Source organism: Ixodes scapularis, unplaced genomic scaffold, assembly GCF_016920785.2.
Source record: "Ixodes scapularis isolate PalLabHiFi unplaced genomic scaffold, ASM1692078v2 PGA_scaffold1__304_contigs__length_218370807, whole genome shotgun sequence".
Lineage (NCBI taxonomy): Eukaryota > Metazoa > Arthropoda > Arachnida > Ixodida > Ixodidae > Ixodes > Ixodes scapularis.
In genome coordinates this window covers 165,405,569-165,427,567 of record NW_024609846.1, presented here as the reverse complement: position 1 = coordinate 165,427,567, position 21,999 = coordinate 165,405,569, and the positions used below count along the sequence as shown (strand labels likewise).

The window sequence follows — 21,999 nt, the reverse complement described above, 5'->3', positions numbered from 1 at the left end:
TCTGTGAAACTCCCGTGCACGCTTAAAATACGTTCCACAGCTCAGTACACAAAGACGGCAGCGCGCAGCTGGCGATGATTGGAATGGTGTAAAGTTACACGGAAGGAGTTGCGGGTGTAAAGCAGCGTGAATGCGCCTTGTCGCGCCGTTCCAGCGCCCAAGTGCTGCGGAAAGGAACGTCCGAACGCCGAGTGCAGCCACATCGTGATACATCACACCGACGAGTTCTACCCGGCAGGCCACTGCATGGAGAATGTGCGATCTGACTGTTACAACGCCAGCCGGACATCTTGTGCGAAGAACAGCCCAGGTAGGCGCCACGTCATGCCGCGGCTACGAGGAGAGTGACATCAACTGAACCGATTCGGCATAAAAAACTGAGTGTTTGAGCGTGACCTTAACGAGTAAGGTGTAAAAAGGTACAGTGCAGTGTTCGTACAAGTTGACGACATCCTAGATTTTTTTTTTTATCGAAAATACATTTTCGCGTCGCATAAGTTGACATAATCGAAACTTTAACCTATCCGTCCTTTTCACCCTTCCCCTCTCCATCCCTAACCGTCATCATCACATCAGTTTTATTGTAGGGTGGTTTTTTTTCTGACTCGCAAGCGTACACGGCGAAAGGCTATACCAGGAGCTCTAGCGTAAGGGTTTTTACCTATGTGCTTTGCCTGGCACGCTGCCGTTTAATCAACTAATCACGTAATAAGGCATTTTACTGTTTAGGTTTAAACCCCAATTAGTATCTTGCTCTCCTTTTGCGTGTTTGTGCCGTGAAACCTCGGCAGTGAGATGAAATGAGTGTCAAGAGTTAGGTATGTTTGCGTTTTCAGCCATGAATATATATGAAAGCCACGGTAATTTGATAAAATCACTTCTAATTTCTAAAGATTAAAGACTCTTTTGCCTGATCTCGAGCGTATCAGATCATGAAACCAAGCCGATTTCAAGACGGCAATCTTATTTTTATTCATGCAGTTAAGCTGAAGGCGTGGTCACCATGCAAATGCATGTGCGTGTACCACAGCGCCGTTACAGAATACGGCAATTCGAATGTCAGAAAAGGATTCAGAATTTATGATTTCGGGTAGCAAGCTTTTGCGCTCTCAGTTGTTCGAGGAACAAAAATTGAAACATCACTTTGTGATTGACTTTCAAGTTCCAGTCTCTCGTGCTTAGTTTGACCCCTACATCTTTGTACAGAGGTGGACAATCTTCTTAAGGAAAACAAAACAAAACTAGTGCTGCCGTAATAGTCAAACTTTCGCTTTCGTTTCCAAGCACAATATCAGTATTAAATATTGAACAACAAATTTGCCCGAACATATAATGTCAATGCAACTCGCGTGCATAATAGGACCAGTGAAAGTATTGCGAGGCAAGTGGTGAACAAAAATAAGAACGTGGATTGTAATGATGACGTTTTTGAGAGAGTAAAACGGGCAGATCGCGACGAGACTTCAGCAATTTTTGTGTCTTTAAGTTGATGAGCACATGGTCTCCTCCAAGAGAGTTTCTGTTGCTATAAACTCGCATCAGCTTGTTTATCAATATCAAACGCTCCACGGGTGAGTGGATCCTACGGAGAGATAAGACGGTCACCTTTAATGGAGTTGAGGCAAAAAGCCAATCAAGCGCGCGTACAGAAACTGAAAGCCTCGGCTAGTACTCCTGTCGCCTTAGTGAAAAGTAATTTTAGAACAGGTAAATTGTTTTACTTCTCTAAGCCCGGCTATCAGAAAGACTGGAAAAATAATTAAACGTAGCTTAGATCCTCGTCGTCAAACCCGGCAACAAGTACAAACTTGAAGAGCTTTTGGATCATCAATATTTTTTCGTAGTTTAGAAACCACTGTGCTACAGCTTTTTACTCAACTAATGCCACGGCCTCCAGACTCGGCAGGACGTTTTAACGCCTCCGTAAATAAACAGTTTTTATTTAAGAAAAACAAAAGTGACGTGTATAATTGTGATGTCATGATGGGATACGAAGTGAAGCAGCATTTATGAAAAGCCGAGAAGGCCTCCTTAGGTGTCGTATTATGTTTTCCCGTGTTCAGGACCGTACCGAGAACAGATCAACGAGGTGACCTCCTTCATCGACGCCAGCATCGTCTATGGAAGCAGCGAGGAGGAGTCCAAGAAGTTGCGCTCTGAGGATGGCAAAGGAGGTGAGGACACGCCGAATGCAACTTCGCCATACATGGCTCTTGTATTTCCGCAGCAAAAATGCTGATGGATAAGACCAGCCTCTACATCCCCAAGGGACTCCTACCCAGAAAGAGCGAGGGCGAGTGCTTCAGCTACATGCCCGGGTGCGACAAGCAATGCTTCAGAGCGGGTGAGTGAGACGGATGAAAGCTCCCTCGACCAAACTATCACAATGACTTTCATTTGACAAAAAACAAAATGCCGGTCTGGTTGTCTTTGATGGATGAAGATGGCAATACACTTTGATAGGTGCGGTTGCAAACCCGTTCTTGATAAAATGAGCATATTAAGACGACACAGTCAGCAGATGACTAGAGAAAGTTTATAGGCCTTTCATAATTCAAAGAAAAAAAGAAAGGTGCGTTAGTTTGCCTTCTATCGCATTTTTTGACAAAGAGTTGGCATTCTTGAGCAGGTTTGACATTTTACATATAATTCCCTTTGATTATATTATCTAAACTTGCGAGATCTTTGAACACACCTTGTGATGTTCGTCATCTGTATTTATTTGATAGCTCTTGGTGGACCTTACTACTAGTTTGAGAGGATCGCACGAAGATACTTTTTATATATATTCCCCCTATCCTCTAACACCGTTAGTTCGCAAAATGTGTTTGTGTTGATTTTGTTCTAGGTGTCATCCTTACATGTTTATTTCTTATGTTTGTGTCGCCAAGTTCTCCAGCAACATCTAAATTTTTCTGGTAAGCAAGTGAAAAGCAATATTTTTTTCTTACTTTCGACCTTCTGGTTGGAGCACCATTGTCAATGGGGCCCTAATTTAAAGAGACACAAAAACAAAATCCTAGCGCCTATTTCTGTGCCAATGTAAGGACTGTCCTGCACAAACACCTAAAAAACGCAGCTGTTTGTAGAAAAACGCGAAAAAAGACATACTAAAACGACTTATATGAATAAAAAACTCCACCTAGCGGAAGCATTTGAAGCTTCGTTGGAGGGTCCTTACGTCATTGGTTTCACAAGGGCAGCGCTGCGCCGCGGGAGTACGCTGTACTCGTATACGCAGCGCAGACCTCTACGCGAAAGCGATATTGAAAGTGATATCATCGCCAGCAGGAAACTTGGCAGTACACTGTGATAGGTGCGGTTGCAAACCTGTTCTTGATAAAACGAGCATATTAGGACGACAGTCAACAGATGACTAGAGAAAGTTTAGAGGCCTTTTATATTTCAAAGCAAAAAGAAAGGTACGTCGGTTCGCCTTCAGTTGCATTATCTGACAAAGAGTTGGCATTCTTGAACAGGTTTGACACATGCGGGGGGAGGTGACTTGATGTTTTTTTTTATGATCCGTCATGCTTGTCGATTTGTGTTTTCTTCCAATAAATCAGTTGACAGTCAGCCCTCTGTACACTTCGTCTTCTTGTCGTCGGTTTTTTTGGCGCTGTCTTATTTTTTTGTTAAACATGTACCACCAACTCGCCCAGCATTCTACCATATTACGATATTGGCGGAGAATGCCGCCGTTGAGTAAGCCACGTTGGGCCGTGCCAACAAGCGTGGTTAACGAGCAGTTCCCAAAGAAGACGGCTTGGAGGCAGTCTTCGTCTTTCGAACATGATGAATTATGCCTGAGACTGTAGATAAGAAAGATGGAACATCAAACAATTGAAGAGACAAAAAAGGGACAATGCGACGTCTCAAATATTTATCACGGTTAACTTTCACCAGCTCAGGTATAATTAATTGTTCGTAACCTTCATTAGGTCGCCCGCAAACTTAGTATTGTATCTATTTCGAACATTTTGTTTGCTTCATTGGACGAATCAAATGTTCGCGAATAATCTGTGCGTTTCCGATGAGTCGCCATGATATCGTGTGGAAGAGTATTTGGGCAGCTACGTAGTGTATCAACTGTGAGACACTGGTGCAACGGTCCTGCTGTTTGCGAACGAACGAGAGAGAACTGATGAAGCTGTCCGTATCGCTCGTCCGTCGTATTCTGCAGTAATCATCTTTGTAGTGAAGACTCTTACAACAAAAGGAGCGCAAAGGCGCTGAAGTAGTACATGGACCCACCTCCTGCATGGCTTGAACAAACAACTGAATCACTTGAATGTGATCTCGCTGTAAGCGAGCGTGCGCCGGCGTCGATTACTGATCTCGTCATCGTATATGATTTTCGTGTTGACGTAGTGTTCTGCACACAAAACCGCAGGTACTTGCAGCGCGAGCGCTCCGTCAACACGAGGGTGACGGTGGGGCGATCAGAACGATGGAATCGAAGAGACCTTGCGGTTGTGCGGTCGTTCAGTCCATGGGTATTACGACTAAGCAATATTGTAACGCACTGACCCCACCAAGTGGCAAAGCTAATAACTGCAGCATGCGTGGCCCTGCTAGGGCCGATTACGTCGCATTCTCGAGAAATATCCCAAGACGCATCGCGCCCTTCATCGACTGATTTTGAAACGCTCACCAAACTCTGGCATTCAGAACAAAAAAAAAAATAATATGGCCATCCGCTCAAATCACACGCGTGCAATCATTATTTTCAGGTATAATAATTCTATTCGACTTATTTCTGGATGTTTCGCGTTTATTTCAGGTTCTAATTCAGTGTCCTTTTAAGGCTCTGAGAGTTTAAAAACATTACCTCTTTTTGTGGCTTTTTACCTGTTCTTATTGTGCTTGGTGCGATGTTCATTTGAGTCACTCCTGATGTACGGCGTATTTCGTTGTGTTGTAGGAGACAACCGGGCTTCACTGACCCCGGTGATTGCATCACTGCAAACGCTCTTGGTTCGTGAGCACAACCATATCGCGGACAAACTCAAGAAGAAGGGTTGGCCCAACGACAAAATCTACCATGTGGCCCGCAAGATGATCAGTGCCTGCCTACAGGTGCGGCCCCTTTACCTCCCATGCCGACTGCATCGGCACTCATTGATCGTTCGTCTCAATTGCGCGCTTTCTTACGCACTAGCCTCACACTGCCGCGAAGGGTGGTGATTTAGCTGCAATCTTTACTTACAACTTTCAAATCACGAGTAAAAAGGGTGGTTCCCTATTCTCGTTTTGAGCGAAAAGTGGTTGGTTGCAAGCAATGCAATTAAAAACGTTATTCCTTTAGTCGGTTGCAGTGTTTTAGTTCAAACTGCCGCAATCGCACCTAACGAACATCTTCCACTTTCCTTTAGCGTGGCGGTTTAAGGCAATCGTGACAATTTTATTTGGTGACGGATTCATGGGCATCTAATTAGAATGCTGGTACCGAAGGTTCTGGATGTTGTTCCCCATCCAAAATTAAGGAATTCCTTGAGCTTTTTTTTTTTTTTTTTCAGTCGCGGCGTTTCGTAAATTATTATAATTTTCAATACTTTGACTAAATATTGCACAGACTACTCTTGGCAGCTGTAAAGGAACACTGACGGCTTTTAATGATCAAATATAGCTACAGTTCAGTATCGAGGGACTCATTTATTTCTCAAATCGGAGCTATATAAAACTACCGCAGCACAGCCGAGCTCGTTCTTAATTACGTCGAACCCACAATACGCCTCGTAGTTCATTCTGGAAAACGTGTTTGCTCGTGTCGCTCGCTGTTCAATGTGAAACATTCTTCAAATAGGGCTCTACATGGGCACATTTGTGCGTTTTAGTTTGTGAACGTTTGAGTGAAATGTGAGCACCCATTGCATCTTTGTGGCTTGGAGCATTGTTGAAAACAGTGTCTAGGTACTGACTATCACAATCTGGTATCTGTATTAGTTCTAATGACAAGTTTAAAAAAAAGTTAATAATAAAAAATGAAAGCCGTTTACAACTTCCTGTAACGCCGAATTAGAGCGCAGCTCTTGAGGAGGAGACGAGGGAAGGGTACTGAGGGGATGGTATACCCCTTCTCCTCACCTCCTTCTCCTACCTGCCACTCCTCCTCCCTCCTCCTCCTCCCCTCATCCTTCAAGCTCCTTCTCTCTCCTCCTCCTCCTCCCTCCTCCCCCTCTTCTCTTTTCTTCTTTCCCCTCCTCTTCCCTCCTCCCCCTCCTCCTCTCTCCTCTCCCTCATCCTCCTCCGCTTCTCTCACCTTCTCCTCCCCCTCCTCCTCCCCTCCCCCTCGTCCTCCTCCCTCTCTTTCTCCATCTTCCTTCTCCCCGCGCGGTAAATCATGGGAAATGTCCCATAATGCACCGCGCGGGATCCTCGTGACGTCACACGTGACGCCACGATTGACGTCACGAGGGTCCCGCGCGGTGCATTATGGGATATTTTCCATAATACACCGCGCGGTTACACCGACGGCGACGGCGACGGCGACGCCGCTCAGGCCGGAAACGGGCGCCTAAGAGCTGCGCCCTAAAACAGCGAATATTTCATGTGTCCATTAAACATGAGCCAAGAGTGTCCGCATTCAAAGCGTGCTTTTGGAAGCCGCATGATCCTGAAAAACAACTTGAATTGCTTTTAAGACGAGACAAGCGTAGCAGTACACTAGAAAGTTGTCAACTTGGAATTCCGGCCAGTAAAAGTATTTTACAGCCGGAAGAATTTTTAACGCTCATACAAATCGAACAGGAATATCGTCGAAGCAAACGGGCATTAGGCGTGTGCTTTGACCAGCACGAAGAGGCAAACCAAAATCAAAGTAAGGATACTCTCTTCAGATAGCGAAATGAAAACAGCGTAGAAAAAAAAATTACGAAATCAAAGAAATTAGACATTCAAGCCCTACGAGAAATGTAAAGATGAAATGTAGAGGGCGAGAAACTTTTGTGGGGAATTCTACATTTCGCAGAGCGAGGAGAGCACGTGCATCAGTTCACCATGCAGCAATTGGGCGAGATAGCGCATTTAAATCTGTGTAAAGCGGTTGATTCATGACATCGCTCTAGTACTTTGTGATTTCAGGGATATGTGTTTTCTCTCTCGAATTCCGTTGTAAGTTAGCGTCTGGCTTGTCCGTTTCTTCACCTTCTCCTTCGTATTTCTTACGCCGTTTTAATTTTGGCACGCATCACCAACTCATTCAAATTTATACTCTTCTACGGTTCAGATGACTCATACGAATATTAATTCCTAAAGAACGGCCATAGTTTGATATTAAAACTTAACCAGGCAGTGACATGACTGGTGATTATTATGCTAGCTGGACACGATGAACAACACGCGCCTATGTCTACTTTCCCTCAGAGCTAGAATATTGATCATATCACGCTATTATCTTGTGTTAATAAACCTTCCTCTCTCGTTGCAAACATTGAGCAGTGAACTATGAGAATTAATAACGTCACGGTGTTCTCATCTACGTGCAGCAAAAATTGAGGTCAGTGAACAGATTACCCATATGGGCCTTCTCACGATGTTACCTGTGCGCTTGCCTAAATACGAACGCCTGCCTTTATTGGAAAGAACGTAAAACAATCTGATTTTATCCCAGTTGTATGCTCTGCTACCCAGTGCGAAGCATTCGGAGAATAAAGTTTTCTGGTTGACCTCGACTTCGTATGCGCAGTTTTTATACAATCCAGACGCCTGACAAAATTGTAAAAGGAAACACTTTGCAGCGAATAAAAACTCATAGAAGGTAAAGGCATATATTTATCTTGTGTTATATGAGCCAGTGATTTATGTCTGTTCGTTCTATCCTCGAATGGACTATATGTAGATGCTACGGGCCTCCAGGTTCAATCACGGGTCAGTTAAAAGACTAGTATAAATTTGATGTTGGAATCAGCACTCTGAGACGCGCATTCATTGGACCGGGTGGTTCATAGGTTTTACCTTCAGTCTACGGCAGGGTGAGACGAAGTATCAACGCTTTAGGGTTACCTCAGACGTACAGACTGACCTGCCTCACGACAAACACGAATTGCGTGTCGTTGCAGGTTATCGCTTATAAGGAGTACTTGCCACACGTACTGGGCCCCGAGGTGGTGTCCAGGTATAGGCTGCAAGTGCCCACGGTGCACTACTACTACAACGAGACGCTGAACCCGTCGCTGCTGAACACATACGCGGCGGCGGCCAACCGGTTGCCCCACGCCGTGGTGGGCACCAAGTTCGAGCGCGAGGGCCACAAGTGCTTTCATACGTCGCGCGTGTCCTACGACCTGAACACCATGGACGACTTCTGCAAGCCCCGGACGGACCCCGTCAGGTCGCTGGTCGTGGGCGCCGCCTGCAAACACCTCCAGCACCAGGACACCGTGTACAGCAAGGAGGTGAGCGGCTTTTGGGTGGCTTTCTTGCTGGAGACTGAGACTAGCGGGCGGAGGTATACGGCTATCTGCTCCCTCATCTCTCTGTGGAGCCCGAGGTGCCTTTGCGTTGAGCCGGATTTATTAAATATGTCTTCACACAGACTAGGTGCCACCGTTTTTCTCACGATCATGCCTCTTGTCTTTTGAAACGGGAAAGGCGTTTTTTGGCCTTGCATTTCCCCGTACCAGGAGCATGGTACGGGGCAATGGCGGTTGATGTGACGTAAATGGCAAGCCATGTAGAGACCTTTGTAAAAATAGCTCTCTGGCCGCCGCCAGTTTGCGACTCGGGCGACCTTTATCAGCCAGAAAATTCTCCCACCCGCCTCTGCTGTGGAAACCCAGTCAGCGCGACTCCTCACTTGCATTGAGCATTCAAAGTTCTCCGGCTTTTCTTGAAAGTGTTTACTTTTTTTGCCTGTTCAGGATGCTTACCCTTTCTGCCTTATCTTCCACTGTGAGAACCAGGGAATACCAGGGCTCGTAGCCTGCTCGGCCTTCGCAGGAAACAAACGAAAAGAGCAAACGCCAAGCAGCCCGCGACACAGGCCGTTCGACGTCCTTCGAGGATTATTATGTCGAGATAAACTCCTGAAATTCTCCCCGGCTATGTTTCCGGTCTTGGCTAAATATAGCTGATAAACTCAGCGCTATGGGGACGGAATCGACACATTCGTTCATTTGCTTTGGTGTTGTGCAAAAGAGCAGCTCTCTTCAGAACGTGCCCAAAGACAAGCCGTATTCTGTTTGAACGTCGTGAAGTGACTTGTCGACACTGTATATGGCATATGCTGTGTTATTTGAGATTTTTCTCAAATAAATACTGTTTGGATAATGCTGCACCGTGTGAACCACGTTTAAAAAAAAATGAAACAGCTAGTCTGTTTCATTTTTGTTGCGCCAGCACTCGGCCGACACTCGTGTTATCACTGATTAGACACGCGCCAAACACTCATGTCCGGTCTCTGGCCTGAACAGGCCCTCGGCAAGGGACGTGGCAAATGAAGCACTGCTGCTTAGTAAAAAATGCAGGACGGGGCCAGTCCCGATCGCCTTGTTCGGTCCACGCCCAACGGGATCATGGCATTAGGCGACAAGAATGTCTGAGAACGAATAACGAAACAAAAAGCGTTCACACAATAGGCCACGCCCAGGGTTTGTTGAGTCGCATGCGTGACGAGCTGTTGGACGCACGGGACGTCTCCGGGAGCGACTGACTTCGGACGACGGCTCGAGCAGATCACTCGGTTCCTGTTCTCCAACCCCCCGAACCTGCTGGGCAAGGACCTGCTGTCCCTGGACGTGGACCGTGGCCGAGACCACGGCCTGCCCCCGTACGTGCACTACCGCAAGCTGTGCGGGCTAAGGCCCGTCTACTCCTTCGACGACTTCAAGAAGGAGAGCAAGTCGTACGACGCCGTCAACAGGCTACAGGCCGTTTACGGGTACGTATAGGGCCTTGCTTTTCGCTCCCTCTGTACAGGACGCGCCGGGAGAGAAGGAGCAAAAATGGCAACGAGAAGACGCGTGTAACTTCTTCGACTAGAGACCGTTAAGGGTTAAGGAAAGCAGGGCAAGCTCCTCCCACAAAGCTCTCTGCTCACCACGACTGGTGGTTTCCTCCTTTCCACTTCTTTCTTCTCCCGAGTTCGCTCTGCTAGAGTTCGGGGCTTGTCTCGCTTTTGTTCAGCCTGTAACAGACTAGCAACACGGTTTTTTTGAGTATCGAGTTGGTTCGGGCACCTGATGGATATAACATTTCGTGTTACCTGCGCAGCTGATTTGGAGATTTACTTTTTTCAAAGTGGTGTTAACGAGGAGACAGATACATTACTTTCGATACTCATGGGCGATTTCACTTTAAGTTGTGCAGGAAAACAAACAAGGGGTGACAAATTAGGCTTTCCCGGTGTTCACTGGTCATGACTTTGTTGCATTAACGATCAATCCTAAACTGCTAGGCTCTGGGTATTTCAATAAAACTTTATGCATACGGTGCTTACGTTTTTTATTTTTAATATGAAATAAACGAGAGTTGCTAAGTTAAACAAAATAGGCCAGATAACTTATTTTATAAGCAAAAAAACTGTGAGTATCTTTAAACGATCAACAGAACTGCGTAAAAGAAGAAGAACCTCAATATGAGATAAAACTTTATTTCCACGTATTCTCTTACAGTCGAGAAGTCAGAGAATCTGAGTTGTCACAAAATCGCCACCCCTCCTGATTTTGATTTGGATGGGCATCGTACCGGCGAGCGGTAGTGCACCACTACTGCGTGACGCGCGATAAAAAAACCAAGACGAGCAGCGATACTGCAGTGATTACATTATTCATCTACAGCGAAGCCACTAGACACCCATTGGGGCTAACTTCCCGTTGTCTAAACATACACGAAACAAACTTACTATTGATAGAAGCTCGAAATAATGAGGGCGTGAAGTTACTATAGCCGGTGATAGTTCAAGGCTTCGGTGACCTATAAACGTAGAAGGTACTCGTATCACTCCACCATCAACTTGTTTTCGCGTAACGACTTTAAACAAAACATCTCCGGCGAACTCTGGATGGTCGCTGATTTCACTTCAAATTTACTCAAAACACAAATAGACGCGGCTGAGCTAGTAGCCTTTTTTCCCGAAGTATTTAATTTTGAAACTTGGCCCTCGCCTATTTTTTAGTCTTAATATATATTCTGGCAGCACTAAAAAGTAATGACAGTGAATGCGCAGGCGAGCTGGTGATAGTCAATCATGATTTTTAAAACCCAAGACTGAGGTGAGGAAAAAATATTAAACTTCGAAGTCTAAGAAAAAAGGTAGAGGAGAAGACGTCGCTTTCTTCGACTTTAAAGGTTCCTATTTATTCCCTCACTTCAGTCTCAGGTTTTAATCATCACGATTAACTAAAAAGTGACGATATATATACTGATGAACAATGTCAGCAGTATAACTTGTTGTTTTCGCATTTCAAGAAATTTGAAGATGGAAAATGAAGGCCGTAGAAGCTCTCCTTACCGAGAAAACCCAGTATAACTTTCGCTATCTGAATTATGGAACCGGAAATCTATCTGGATTCAATCTAGATTTCAAGTTTTCAGAATTTTTTTTTGTCTGCAATCTGGATTCCAGGTTTCCAGAAAGAATTCCAGTTAAATTTCCAGTTACATATCGCTGGTCAGAAAAAAATCAATTTAAGATACGCTCTGCTTTTTAAACTATCTGATCGGCTAGCAAGTTTTCCAACGTATAACGTAACACCACTGAAAAACGCGAAGAAATATGCATTTTCAGTTTTGGCGTCGCCTTCGCCTTCCATTTTCTCAATATATATTTGGAATCCAGTGATACCAAATAGTATTCCGGGAGGAGTAAAAAGTGGGAATTAAAAAATAAAGTTATATTTATTTACTAAAGATAACTACCGGAGAGCGATCTTCTTTCAGCACGGCAGCGACCGTCTAGCAGCTATCGCAACAAGATTGTTTCTTAAGCCGTCCTAGTATGTACTCTTTCTTTTCCTGAATTGGATTTTGAGCTCCGGCTCAGATAATAAATTATACCCCAAACTCTCAAAATGTAGGGAGCACGCAGGAAGTATAGTTACAAGTTCCGCACGTGCTCACCTGGTATGTAGAAATTATTCAAAGAACGTAACTAAATTAAGACAATGGCAAATGCAGTTGCAAAATCTCCATTTGCTTAAAATAACTGCTGCGCACGTCAGCAAGTGTAGATCATGTAACTACTCTCTTAAGAATGCCTGCGTATCTACTTACCGGCAAAACACTCGAAGAGCCAATCTCTCTGATCAACGGAATCAGTTCAGCGCATAATGATGAGGCGGAACATCTCTTTAGACCTCAAAATTAAGTCTGCGCTGTGGCATTACGTAATGCAAGCATGACGCTTTGCATTGCGTAGTGCCACAGCGCAGACTTCATTTTAGGTCTGTACAGATGTTCCGCCTCATCATTAGCTGAGCTGATTTCGTAAATAGGAGAGATTGGCTCTGAGTTTTTTGCGGGTAAGTAGACGCACAAGCAATTTTTAGAATGTACAAACTCGGCACACTCTTTTCTGTACAAGTAATCTTATAAATGGTATCTTGGTCGAGCTGAACTAGATCAAGTCTTGCTATGCATTATTTTAAACACAGACTGGGTTATATAGCTGGCGCAGCCTGGGGTGTGGCACTATTGCAATGGAAGACCGTTACACGAGTGCTGCGTCCGGTTGCAACTCGGCTCCTCACTGATCACGAGCCCCGGCAGAATCCTCACGTAAAACTGGTCATCTCTGCTTTATCCTCCGGTGGTGTTCTAAAGGAACTCCAGCGCTACGGCTTCGTTAGTGCCCATTGAAACAGCAGCGTCTGACTACCTTATGTGGGCCGTATTCCAAACCTTACTCAACTATATACGAGTTATTTTCGCAGGTCATATCACGTGATGATACGGATGTAGTGATGTTTGACGCTGGTAGGGTTTCGTATGCCAACATTCAAAAGCTCTTTCCTTTGGCGTGAGATCAAGCAACTTTGGAACACGGCTCAAGTGCTCTCGAGTGAGCGGCACTTTCGTGCTTCGTCGTTGCGTGTCAATCTACTTCTTGAATTGGTTGCCAATCTTCCCCATAAGCTCGAACCTCCCGGTGATTCGCGGTACTAGATCGGCGGAAGTCCTGATTACGTCATAGCCAAGCATAGTGAAACGTGTTTTTATAAAAAAAAAAGTGTTGAGTTATTGAGCTCGTTCATGTAGTGCGAAAGTATGCAGTAGCCGAGGGCGATGAGAACAATCACCACCTTCTTCCGGATGGAAGAGGAGTTGCGAAATAACAGGGCAAACGTTGGGGTGCGCAACTGCAAGAGAGGCGAACTTTGCGTCCTTTTCCCGGTGGAGCCCTGTATCTTCGGAAGGGCTACTTAAGGAGACCCTATGCACGACAATGTTCCCGTCGAGGAGGGGTGCGTGCATCAACCTAGAACGAGCACTCGAGCCGCCTCATTGCAACTGTTCCCTACTATACTTGTGAAACAGTGAGGCAGATGTTAGTTATCAAATCGGTGCACCCAACAACTCACGTTGAGTGTTCAGGTCAGAACTGCGTGGCGATTAAAAAAAGCAGACTTCGCGAACCATGGTGGAAATTACATGGGTAACACTAAGAAAAAACCTTTTTGATAATGCGCAGTGTAGAAGCAATATAAAATTTTAACTTTAATATATTCGTACGTTTCCTGTCATGTTACCAGCAGGTCTAGGGCACACTCGTACACTTTTAGTAACTGTGCTTAATTGACAGCATTTATGGGCACATGCCATTAGTACATTTATCGATGCAAGCAAACAAATAAAACAAATAAAGATTCCTTTATGCACTATTGCTAAAACGCAATCGCACGAGAAAAATTAATGCAGAACGTTGTGAGGTCAGAACCATCAGCAGTGTTACCAGATGTGAAAAACGTGTTTTATTTGACGAGCAGCCGTGCAGGAGTAAGTGAGATATACTGTTTCATTGGGTATTTACACTCACAGATATACGTGCATAAACAATGGTGTGCACTTCGTCTTCTCGCTGCACCCAGCTTATTTCAGAGTGTTGATTTTATTTCACGCTGACTATATTCCCCCATAGCACCATCTATTTTCCTCTCCTTCTTCACGCTGGTTTTTATTCCACACCTGCCTAAGCAATTAATCTTGCATTGTCGATATTACTGCTTTCAAAAAGCAACCCCACTTCCACTTTTCGGTGTAAACTGGCCAATTTGGTAAAGGAGTTTGCGTGTGTGAAAGGCGGAAACATTGCGGCGTTAAGTGTTGGATCATTGATATGGGGACGGAGCGTACTTGGCGTGTTCTGAACGGATTCGTCTGTCACAAGAAAATATTCTACTTTACAAACAACACAGCGCTTCGTAATCAAAGGCGTGCACACGTTACAAAGGCGTATACTCGTTGGTAGTGTAATGAGAACAAAACAAAAAACCAAAACATATTTAAGTTCTGCAAAATTAAATGTTCTGTAAATGGAAGAGTAGATTACAGATCGTTTGATTTTGAATTCTTTAAAATGCGTACATTTCTTGCTAGTTCCCAAGGTAGGCTGTAATGGTCATTAAAGAAAAGTACACTTCCCAGTTCGACGGCAGAGCGTTGTTGGCATATTTTGATTTGAGCTATTGATTACCAAAATTTTCAAACGTAGAAGTTAAAAAAATACAAAAGCTTGATAATGCTGAAAAAGGCCAGGGAGCACATAATGTGCTGAGCGCAAACAGCAGCGTGCTCTACAAACGGGGTACTTTTCTATTGCTTGGGACGTAAATCCCCCTCTTAGAGGTAATTTTCCACGGAACGCAAGCGTGACGTAAAGCTTACTTTCGTGGCTGCTCCTTCCTAATCCACTACTTCCACGGTTGCTTTCCGAGCACCTGAGTGGCTTAGCTTAGTTGGTATGACATCCGCTAAGAATCCCCTCGGTCACTCTTTTGATTCTTGGTGGGGTGTCCCTTCTTATTTCCGTTTTAAAGGGGCACCACAGGCTAATACCGGGTGTTTCCGCGTATAATCTTTAACATCCCATAAATAGAGTCTGAGAAAAACACTTCTTTTAGAACAAACTTCTAGTTACGGCGGACGTCAGGGATTGAAAAAAAAAAACATACTACTTAGCAAAACAATTTCCTAAACTTGACTAAACTTTCTAATTTGTAAATATTTACATGCGGTTTGAATTCGCAATTAGCTGAGCGTAAGTGAAAACATTTAGATCAGTCAATTTTAGGACCACCTCAAACACGTGACAAGCGCGGGCCTGCGCTGAAGTTAAAACTCATGCAGCAGGCACAAGGCTGGCGATGCGAGAACGAGGATGATAAAAATATCATCCGACACTCTGACGTCACATAGCATGGGACGTCAGAGGTGTTATGGTGTCGCGTGATGTCAAGAGAACATTCGAATGTTCTCTTGACATCACGCAACACCATGACACCCCGTGACACTGCGACTTCACGAGACATTGTGACGTAAGAGTATCACATTACGGCGTGGTGCCACGTGACGTCACTATTCATCATGACGTTTTTTTTATGAATGTTCTTCGTGACGATTCTTCAAGACGGTGCTTCATGACGGTTTACTCCGAAATCAGCGGATAAAACATACTCTTTGTTAAAATAAAGCTTAGGTGATGGATCTGAGGGAGGGTTTTCCGTATTGTGTGTTACTGCAGCAACCACTTTGAGGACTTGGACCTGGTGGCCGGTCTCGCCTTGGAAAAACCAGTTCTTGGCTCGTTCTACGGTCCCACGGCAGTGTGCATCATGGGCGAGCAGTACTACAGGCTGAAGTACGCCGATCGCTTCTGGTTCGAGCACCTCTACCACCCGGGGGCATTTAGCAAGGGTAAGCTATGATCTTTTTGACATTGCCGTGTCATCCTTCTCGCCTAGTCGCGCCCGACTTGGTAGTATTGAAAGAAGTTTTACAGAGTCAAGAACGTCAGTATAGGCAGTCGATTTCTCGCACTGTTTCCTCTCACATATGGCTTCTATGCGTGCGAATAGACGTGTAAATTTCTTCAACATGTTTTAATAAGCTTGGTTGTGAACTGTTGAAAACTGTTCCTGTGTGCTATTACTAATATCACAAAAGCTAAGCAAAAGGGAGGGACGAGCACAGACAGGTATGTCAACATGCTCGTCCAAATCTCTGTACCATTAACTTCCCACAGAAATATAAAGCCCATTATTTTCTAGATTTGCTTTGTACTGGAACATCAAGAACATTCTTCTTGAAAAAGCTGATATTGGAAAATTATTAATTAAGAATCTATGCTTGGTCAATCATGTAATGCGGCTCGCTTCATTTTGCTCCCAACCTTGTTTTGGCTATAATAATACCCCTTGGCAATAATTGCCCATGGTACTGCGGAATAACCAAAAAATAAAGAAATACATAGAAACAAAATAAAGCAATCAAACTAAGTGTGCGCTTAGGCAGAATCTTAACTGATTTAATAATGTGATATTCAGGCAGTGCCATCATGCTATGTTTAAGTTCAGGTACCATAACCATATTTAGAATTGTTTCTTGATTGCTGATTTTTCGTACTGCAAGCCAAGAAGAATAAAATCTGCACGTTATCACTCCAGAGTACGCGTGCGGAAGTAAGATGCGCTATTTTAATCGCGATTTTAGATTAAAGCTTAAGTTCTGAAAACATTCGACAGTCATAAATTAAATTTATGAGCGTCGACGGTCATAAATTAAATGTTGTGTGAGGCGTCCCGATCCCATGATCCCAGAAATGAAAAGCAGGTGTAAGCGCGTCTAACGAGGTTGCCAAGACAAATCAAAAGAAAGCAGGATAAATGTCAGAAAAAAGCTTACGTAATAAGGAAACGAAAATTCGTCCAAACCAAATTCAGTTGAAAGTCCTGGCGGCCAAAAAACCTTTGCTGTGTAGCCTTGGGCTGAGGTTTGTGCTATGCATCGGCATAAATTAATTTGCATCTTGCTACCAGACACCGCCGTTTAAAGACCGATATAAAACCTAGGTTTTAAGCAGGGCGAATATTCGTATAGCCGTCTAACCTTCCCATCTTGAGCATGGGAAGGAAAACTGTTACAAAGAAGGCAATGCTTCACGTTCTCTAACGAAATCAAACTCCTGGCAGACGAAGGATGGAGTCGATAATATATATATAAGAGAAGAAAGCAAACAAAAAAAAAGTGAAAAGTGGAAGTGCACGTAATTCTTTGTGAGCACAGAAATGTTCACGAAGGGGACCATGATTTCGAAGTTCTTAAATATGTTCTAGAAGCCCTTATTTCAAATGGCGAATAATATCTGGCAGAGATTATTTTTTCTGGAGTTGAATGTTTCTATTGAAGTCCCTGCCAGTGGCACATCATGTAATCAGAGCATCCGTTTTCACAGTTAAACTTCCCTTCATAACAAATAATGAGAATGTATACATGGGCATACGAATGTCGTTACAAACATTCATGGTACCACAACAGTTGTAGCGCTTTTCTGGAACGCGTTGTTTGTCGGGCATGACACTATTTGAATCGGGGCAACATACCTGTTTTTACTGGGATGTTTGTCGCAAGGTCGCTTGACAAAAATGCTTAAAGAAGAGTGTTTTGCAAAGGTGATTTAGCGCCAATTCGTGTAATGTTGGGGTCACCACAGACCCCAACATTCTCAGTGCTCCGTTCAAATATCTGCAATTTTATGACACCTGCTTTGTTTTCTGTTCGGCTTCTCAATTTTCATATTATTTATCGCCCATTAAAAGGGGTAATAAAACGATACTAGTTTGGTTTTTATGCGTTTTAAAAAAGAACCGGACATAAGCGATATAGACGTATGCTGGCAAACAGCAGTACTCAGCCAGAAGCGTTTTTCCTTGAGATGCGAATTTAAGAAATAAATACTCGGCGTCTATCTAGGGTGGGACTAAAATTTGAGCTTATTTATGGAACAGATCAGGGGTGGGCGGCTCTTCACCTGTTAAAGTGCGGCTCGAGGCTCCCCCCCTACCCCCCCCCCCCCCCCCCCCCCCCCCGTTCTTCTCCAAAAAGAGAAATGGAACGCGTTTTAAATCGAAAGACAGGTTGCAGTTTGATAGTGTTGTGCTACTGCTACCTTACGTGCAGTGACTGCTTTTGACTCGGATAGATTGAAATTAGTTCGAGTTTAGTTTATTACTCTGGACAAAAGTTTGCGCACCCCCCCGCGGCTCTTGGAGGGTTCGTGGCTTTGTTTGCGGCTCTTAGGCCGGGTCAGCCTGGCCACCCCTGGAATAGATAGATCCGGTCTCTCCTTTTAGTTCTTTTTTGCGAAGGTTCTAGACGTGATGATGGAGATCGGAATGTTTACGCAAGCACGGAGTTTACCAGAGTTGCAGTATGAAATGCCGATCTTGGATTGAATATGTTCACTGCGTGAGGCTCAACTTGGGATCCGTCTCAGTCAATGTTTCGGCGGACATGCTGTGACGGAAACAGCCTAAAAAAGTCAAAATCTAGGAAGAAAAAAGAATACATGTTTGCAATCGTGGTGATTCGAAACATAATAAGACGACAATGATTGAATATCAGAGGAATAAAAAGGTCGGCTGGACGGATGTGACTAGTTTATTCTTATTTCAAAGTGCTACTGTCCTCAGCCTATGACTGAGTTTACATCAATACGACCGTAGCGCATGATATGAGAAGGTACAAATCACATTCGTCCAGCTCAAGTTTACATGAATATGATCGTAGCACATCGAACTGAGACAAAATCGATTCCATCCGCCCAGTCCCCATTCTTTATTTCTCCTCTACCTAGAATCACGCTCGTTAAGTTTGGACTGGATGCGTTACGATCACATCCATATACACCTATTAACTGTACACCTTATCGAATCTTCATGAAGGATGGAATGCACGTGATTGGTTCCCTCTCTTTTTGGTGCTCTTTGGTAGTTTCCATGAAAACATAGCTCATGTGGAACAGACCATTGCTCCAGGCACAGCACGTGTTATATGTGTTGCCAACCTATGCGAGTGGTTATGATAAACACTTGCAACAGGGACAGGCAGCAGATAACGTGGCCGATTTTTCCGACTGCGAGTGGAGGGTCCGCATAAATTCAGCGGAACATTTTTTTTTTTGTTCTAAGACCGAACTGAGATTTTGTATAAACAGAGTGTGATAAACCTATCAGAACAGCATCAAATAATATGCTCGAGTTCCTTGAAAAAAGTAGACAAAACTGATATAGATAAATTATATACATTGTTATCACAAACACTTCTGCTTATTCAATTAAAAAAAAACTATCCACGTGACCACAAACAATTGACAGTGTGCAAGACATCGCGTAAATATATAACAAGAGTAACTTTAAATGGTTTATTTGAATGCTGTTAATATTCATCATTTTGCTGTTTATAAAACCTACGAATATCCGAAACGCTTCATGTTCACTTTTTTTAATCAAGAAAATACTTCGACTACTTTTTCGATAAGTACCACCCACGGCTATTACACAGATGGACAATTCGAAGCCAGGATAACAAAATCAAAATTAAAACACTCTGCGACCGAGACTCCAAACAATTAATCTCATCCATTTGAAGCTCTCCCATGCAACTGTTTTCTTCCGCGCTATAAAACCTTGTCTACAGATCCACATGGTATTTGTACGTTTCCTTGAAGACGCACGGAACGGATTTCTGTGCTATTCGCACTTTGCCCTCCATTCAAATGTTAAATTATTGCGATATGCTTTTGTTTATTACAAATTTGCGTATTTTTTAGTAAAAAGCTTTAGATAAATATTTTTTTTTTTCGTTATTCTTTTGAAGTAAAATGTGCAATTGGAGGCTTTCCAATTTGTTTGATGTAGTAACTACGTTACATGAAGACCGACTATGATATATTTTATTTAACTACTTAAATCATTGCCTTGCACCCAACAAAAATCATCCGTTCTTGGAAGGTTATTCGACTCCCCAAGAACTTTTTCAGCTTGTGAAGAACGGTTTACCTCAAGCACTATCGACATCTGGCGCATTAAAAAGGCAACAGGGCGATGAAGAACTTTTTTTGCATCAAAAGAGGATCTTAGAAGAACCCTTTATAGGCTTTTCACGAAGGAGCTTTTTAGGGGGTGCTTAAAATAACTTTTTAGGGGGCAAAATATGGCTAAGCCTAAGAACCCCTAAGAGTTCTTTTACTACCAGATTTTTTGTAGAGTGTTGGCATACTCGATGCCTTTTTGGAAGGTAACTGGCGTCCAATATATGTGTAGTTGCAATTTTGTTTCTAAACAACAATAAGCTTTGCTCAAATATATGCTGATAAACGAACACGTTTTGTTTGAGTCAAGTTCTAAAGCATCGAAACCACAAAAACAAAAGTTGTTGTATGATCACTTGCGTGAATTCAAGTAGTGCCAGCAGCATCGGATAGAACTATAATGCAGACTAAACCGAAGCCTCACCCCACACGGTTTAATACGTTAACACGCATGTCTACTTCTAAAGCCCCTAAAGAAAGCATCCAGCACCATCTGTTGATTGAGAGTCACAACCTTTGACAAAGGATCTTATTTATATCCTAGCACAACATCTATAAAAATCGGAAATTTTCGTTTTGATTACCGACAATTCTTGCCGATATAGCATGTGTATACTGTACTTGGACACCGGATAAGTGTTTTGTTTCTTTCCTTTGCAGACCAAGTACGTGACATTCTCAAGGTCAGTATGGCCACTCTAATCTGCAGGAACACGGACGTGGAGTTCCTACAACGCAACGTCTTCAAGATGTCGGGGTGAGTGTGCGCGATATACGACTTCACTGCCTAGTCGGACCATTGATGGGTCGGGAGCCGATCCTGCACATGGCCCAAGTAAATGTGCCGATTCCGATAGACCATTCTAATAATCGTCTTCTGCGGACGCAAAAGACGATTATTTGTCTTTGTCTACGGCCTTTGGACGGCGTACTGCGCTCTCTTCTGCGGAATATCAGATGCCGCACAAGTGACCCCAGCCCAGTAAGTCATCATTTTCCCCTGGGTGATAAGCTCCAGAAATGTGTGCACGATGAGGAACTCGGGCAGAGGAGGAAATGCGTGGGTACATCGAAGCACTGAGCTCTAAATCGTACGAATATTAGGAAGACGCAAAAGGACCTTTGCTCTGCTCCCGTTTGAACGCTTCCCAACCGACCAGCATCGGCAGTTTTCGGCGTTCGAATGCGTTTGCACAAAGACTAGAGACGATATAATATGTAACTAGAGGTTCAGCTGGCGCTAGTGGGCAGCAGCTTTGTTTGCAGTTTATGACTTGTACCCTTTTGATTGAGTGTTTTGTGTTTAATACTTAATCATTTTTTGTAGACTATTGATATTATTATTTAATTTTTTGCAGGAAAGGCAACTCCAAAGTGAACTGCAAAGCTATCCTCGCCGAAACTGACTACAACTACGATTTGTACAAGTAACCATCGAGGACGGAATCCAGAGACGTTTGCAGCGGGGAGTTGCCGAAATACGTCGTCTCGAGATTTGGCTATTTCCGTATTCTCGTACTATTACTTTTCATTAGAAATATGAATTACTACTTACTGCATTGATAACCTGATCAAAATCATCTAGCTGCAAGCAAATCAAGTAATTGCCGGGATGTTTATTATCTGAAAGGTGTCAAATAAATTGAGTATTCACACTACCGGAGTTGTGTCTTCGGAGACGAAATACAGAGGAAGAGAAATATATATTCTCTTTTCTCACTAAACATTAACGCCAATGCTTAGTAAACCTTTCGCCACCTACGTAGTGTGCCAAGATGATTAATGGAAAGTTGAAGCAGTTTTCAAAAACTTTGAGTTAGGAGCGGATTTCTATAGCTCTTTGTCCCGTGAATTTAGTAATCGCACGTACCTTGGGGAGAAGTAAACGTATGCCGCATTTCTTTCGACAAATGCGTGCTGCGATTGCCGCCGGGCATGCGACGATCCTCTATGCCGCCTGCTATCTGTCCGGG

At 43.7% G+C, this 21,999-nt stretch overlaps 1 protein-coding gene across 1 annotated transcript in view; it reads left to right on the top strand.

Moving 5' to 3' along the window:
* The window catches only part of LOC8026496 (peroxidase), a 51,154-nt gene extending 29,470 nt beyond the window's left edge, over positions 1-21,684 (top strand). Inside the window, exons 6-14 of the mRNA XM_040207028.2 lie at positions 155-310; positions 2,064-2,174; positions 2,228-2,344; positions 4,925-5,079; positions 8,061-8,396; positions 9,675-9,880; positions 15,680-15,852; positions 20,687-20,783; positions 21,385-21,684. Coding sequence (XP_040062962.1) covers positions 155-310; positions 2,064-2,174; positions 2,228-2,344; positions 4,925-5,079; positions 8,061-8,396; positions 9,675-9,880; positions 15,680-15,852; positions 20,687-20,783; positions 21,385-21,457 — 1,424 coding nt within the window. The 3' untranslated portion in view covers positions 21,458-21,684. The remainder of the gene's footprint in view (positions 1-154; positions 311-2,063; positions 2,175-2,227; positions 2,345-4,924; positions 5,080-8,060; positions 8,397-9,674; positions 9,881-15,679; positions 15,853-20,686; positions 20,784-21,384) is intronic.
* Positions 21,685-21,999: the final 315 nt, after the last annotated feature.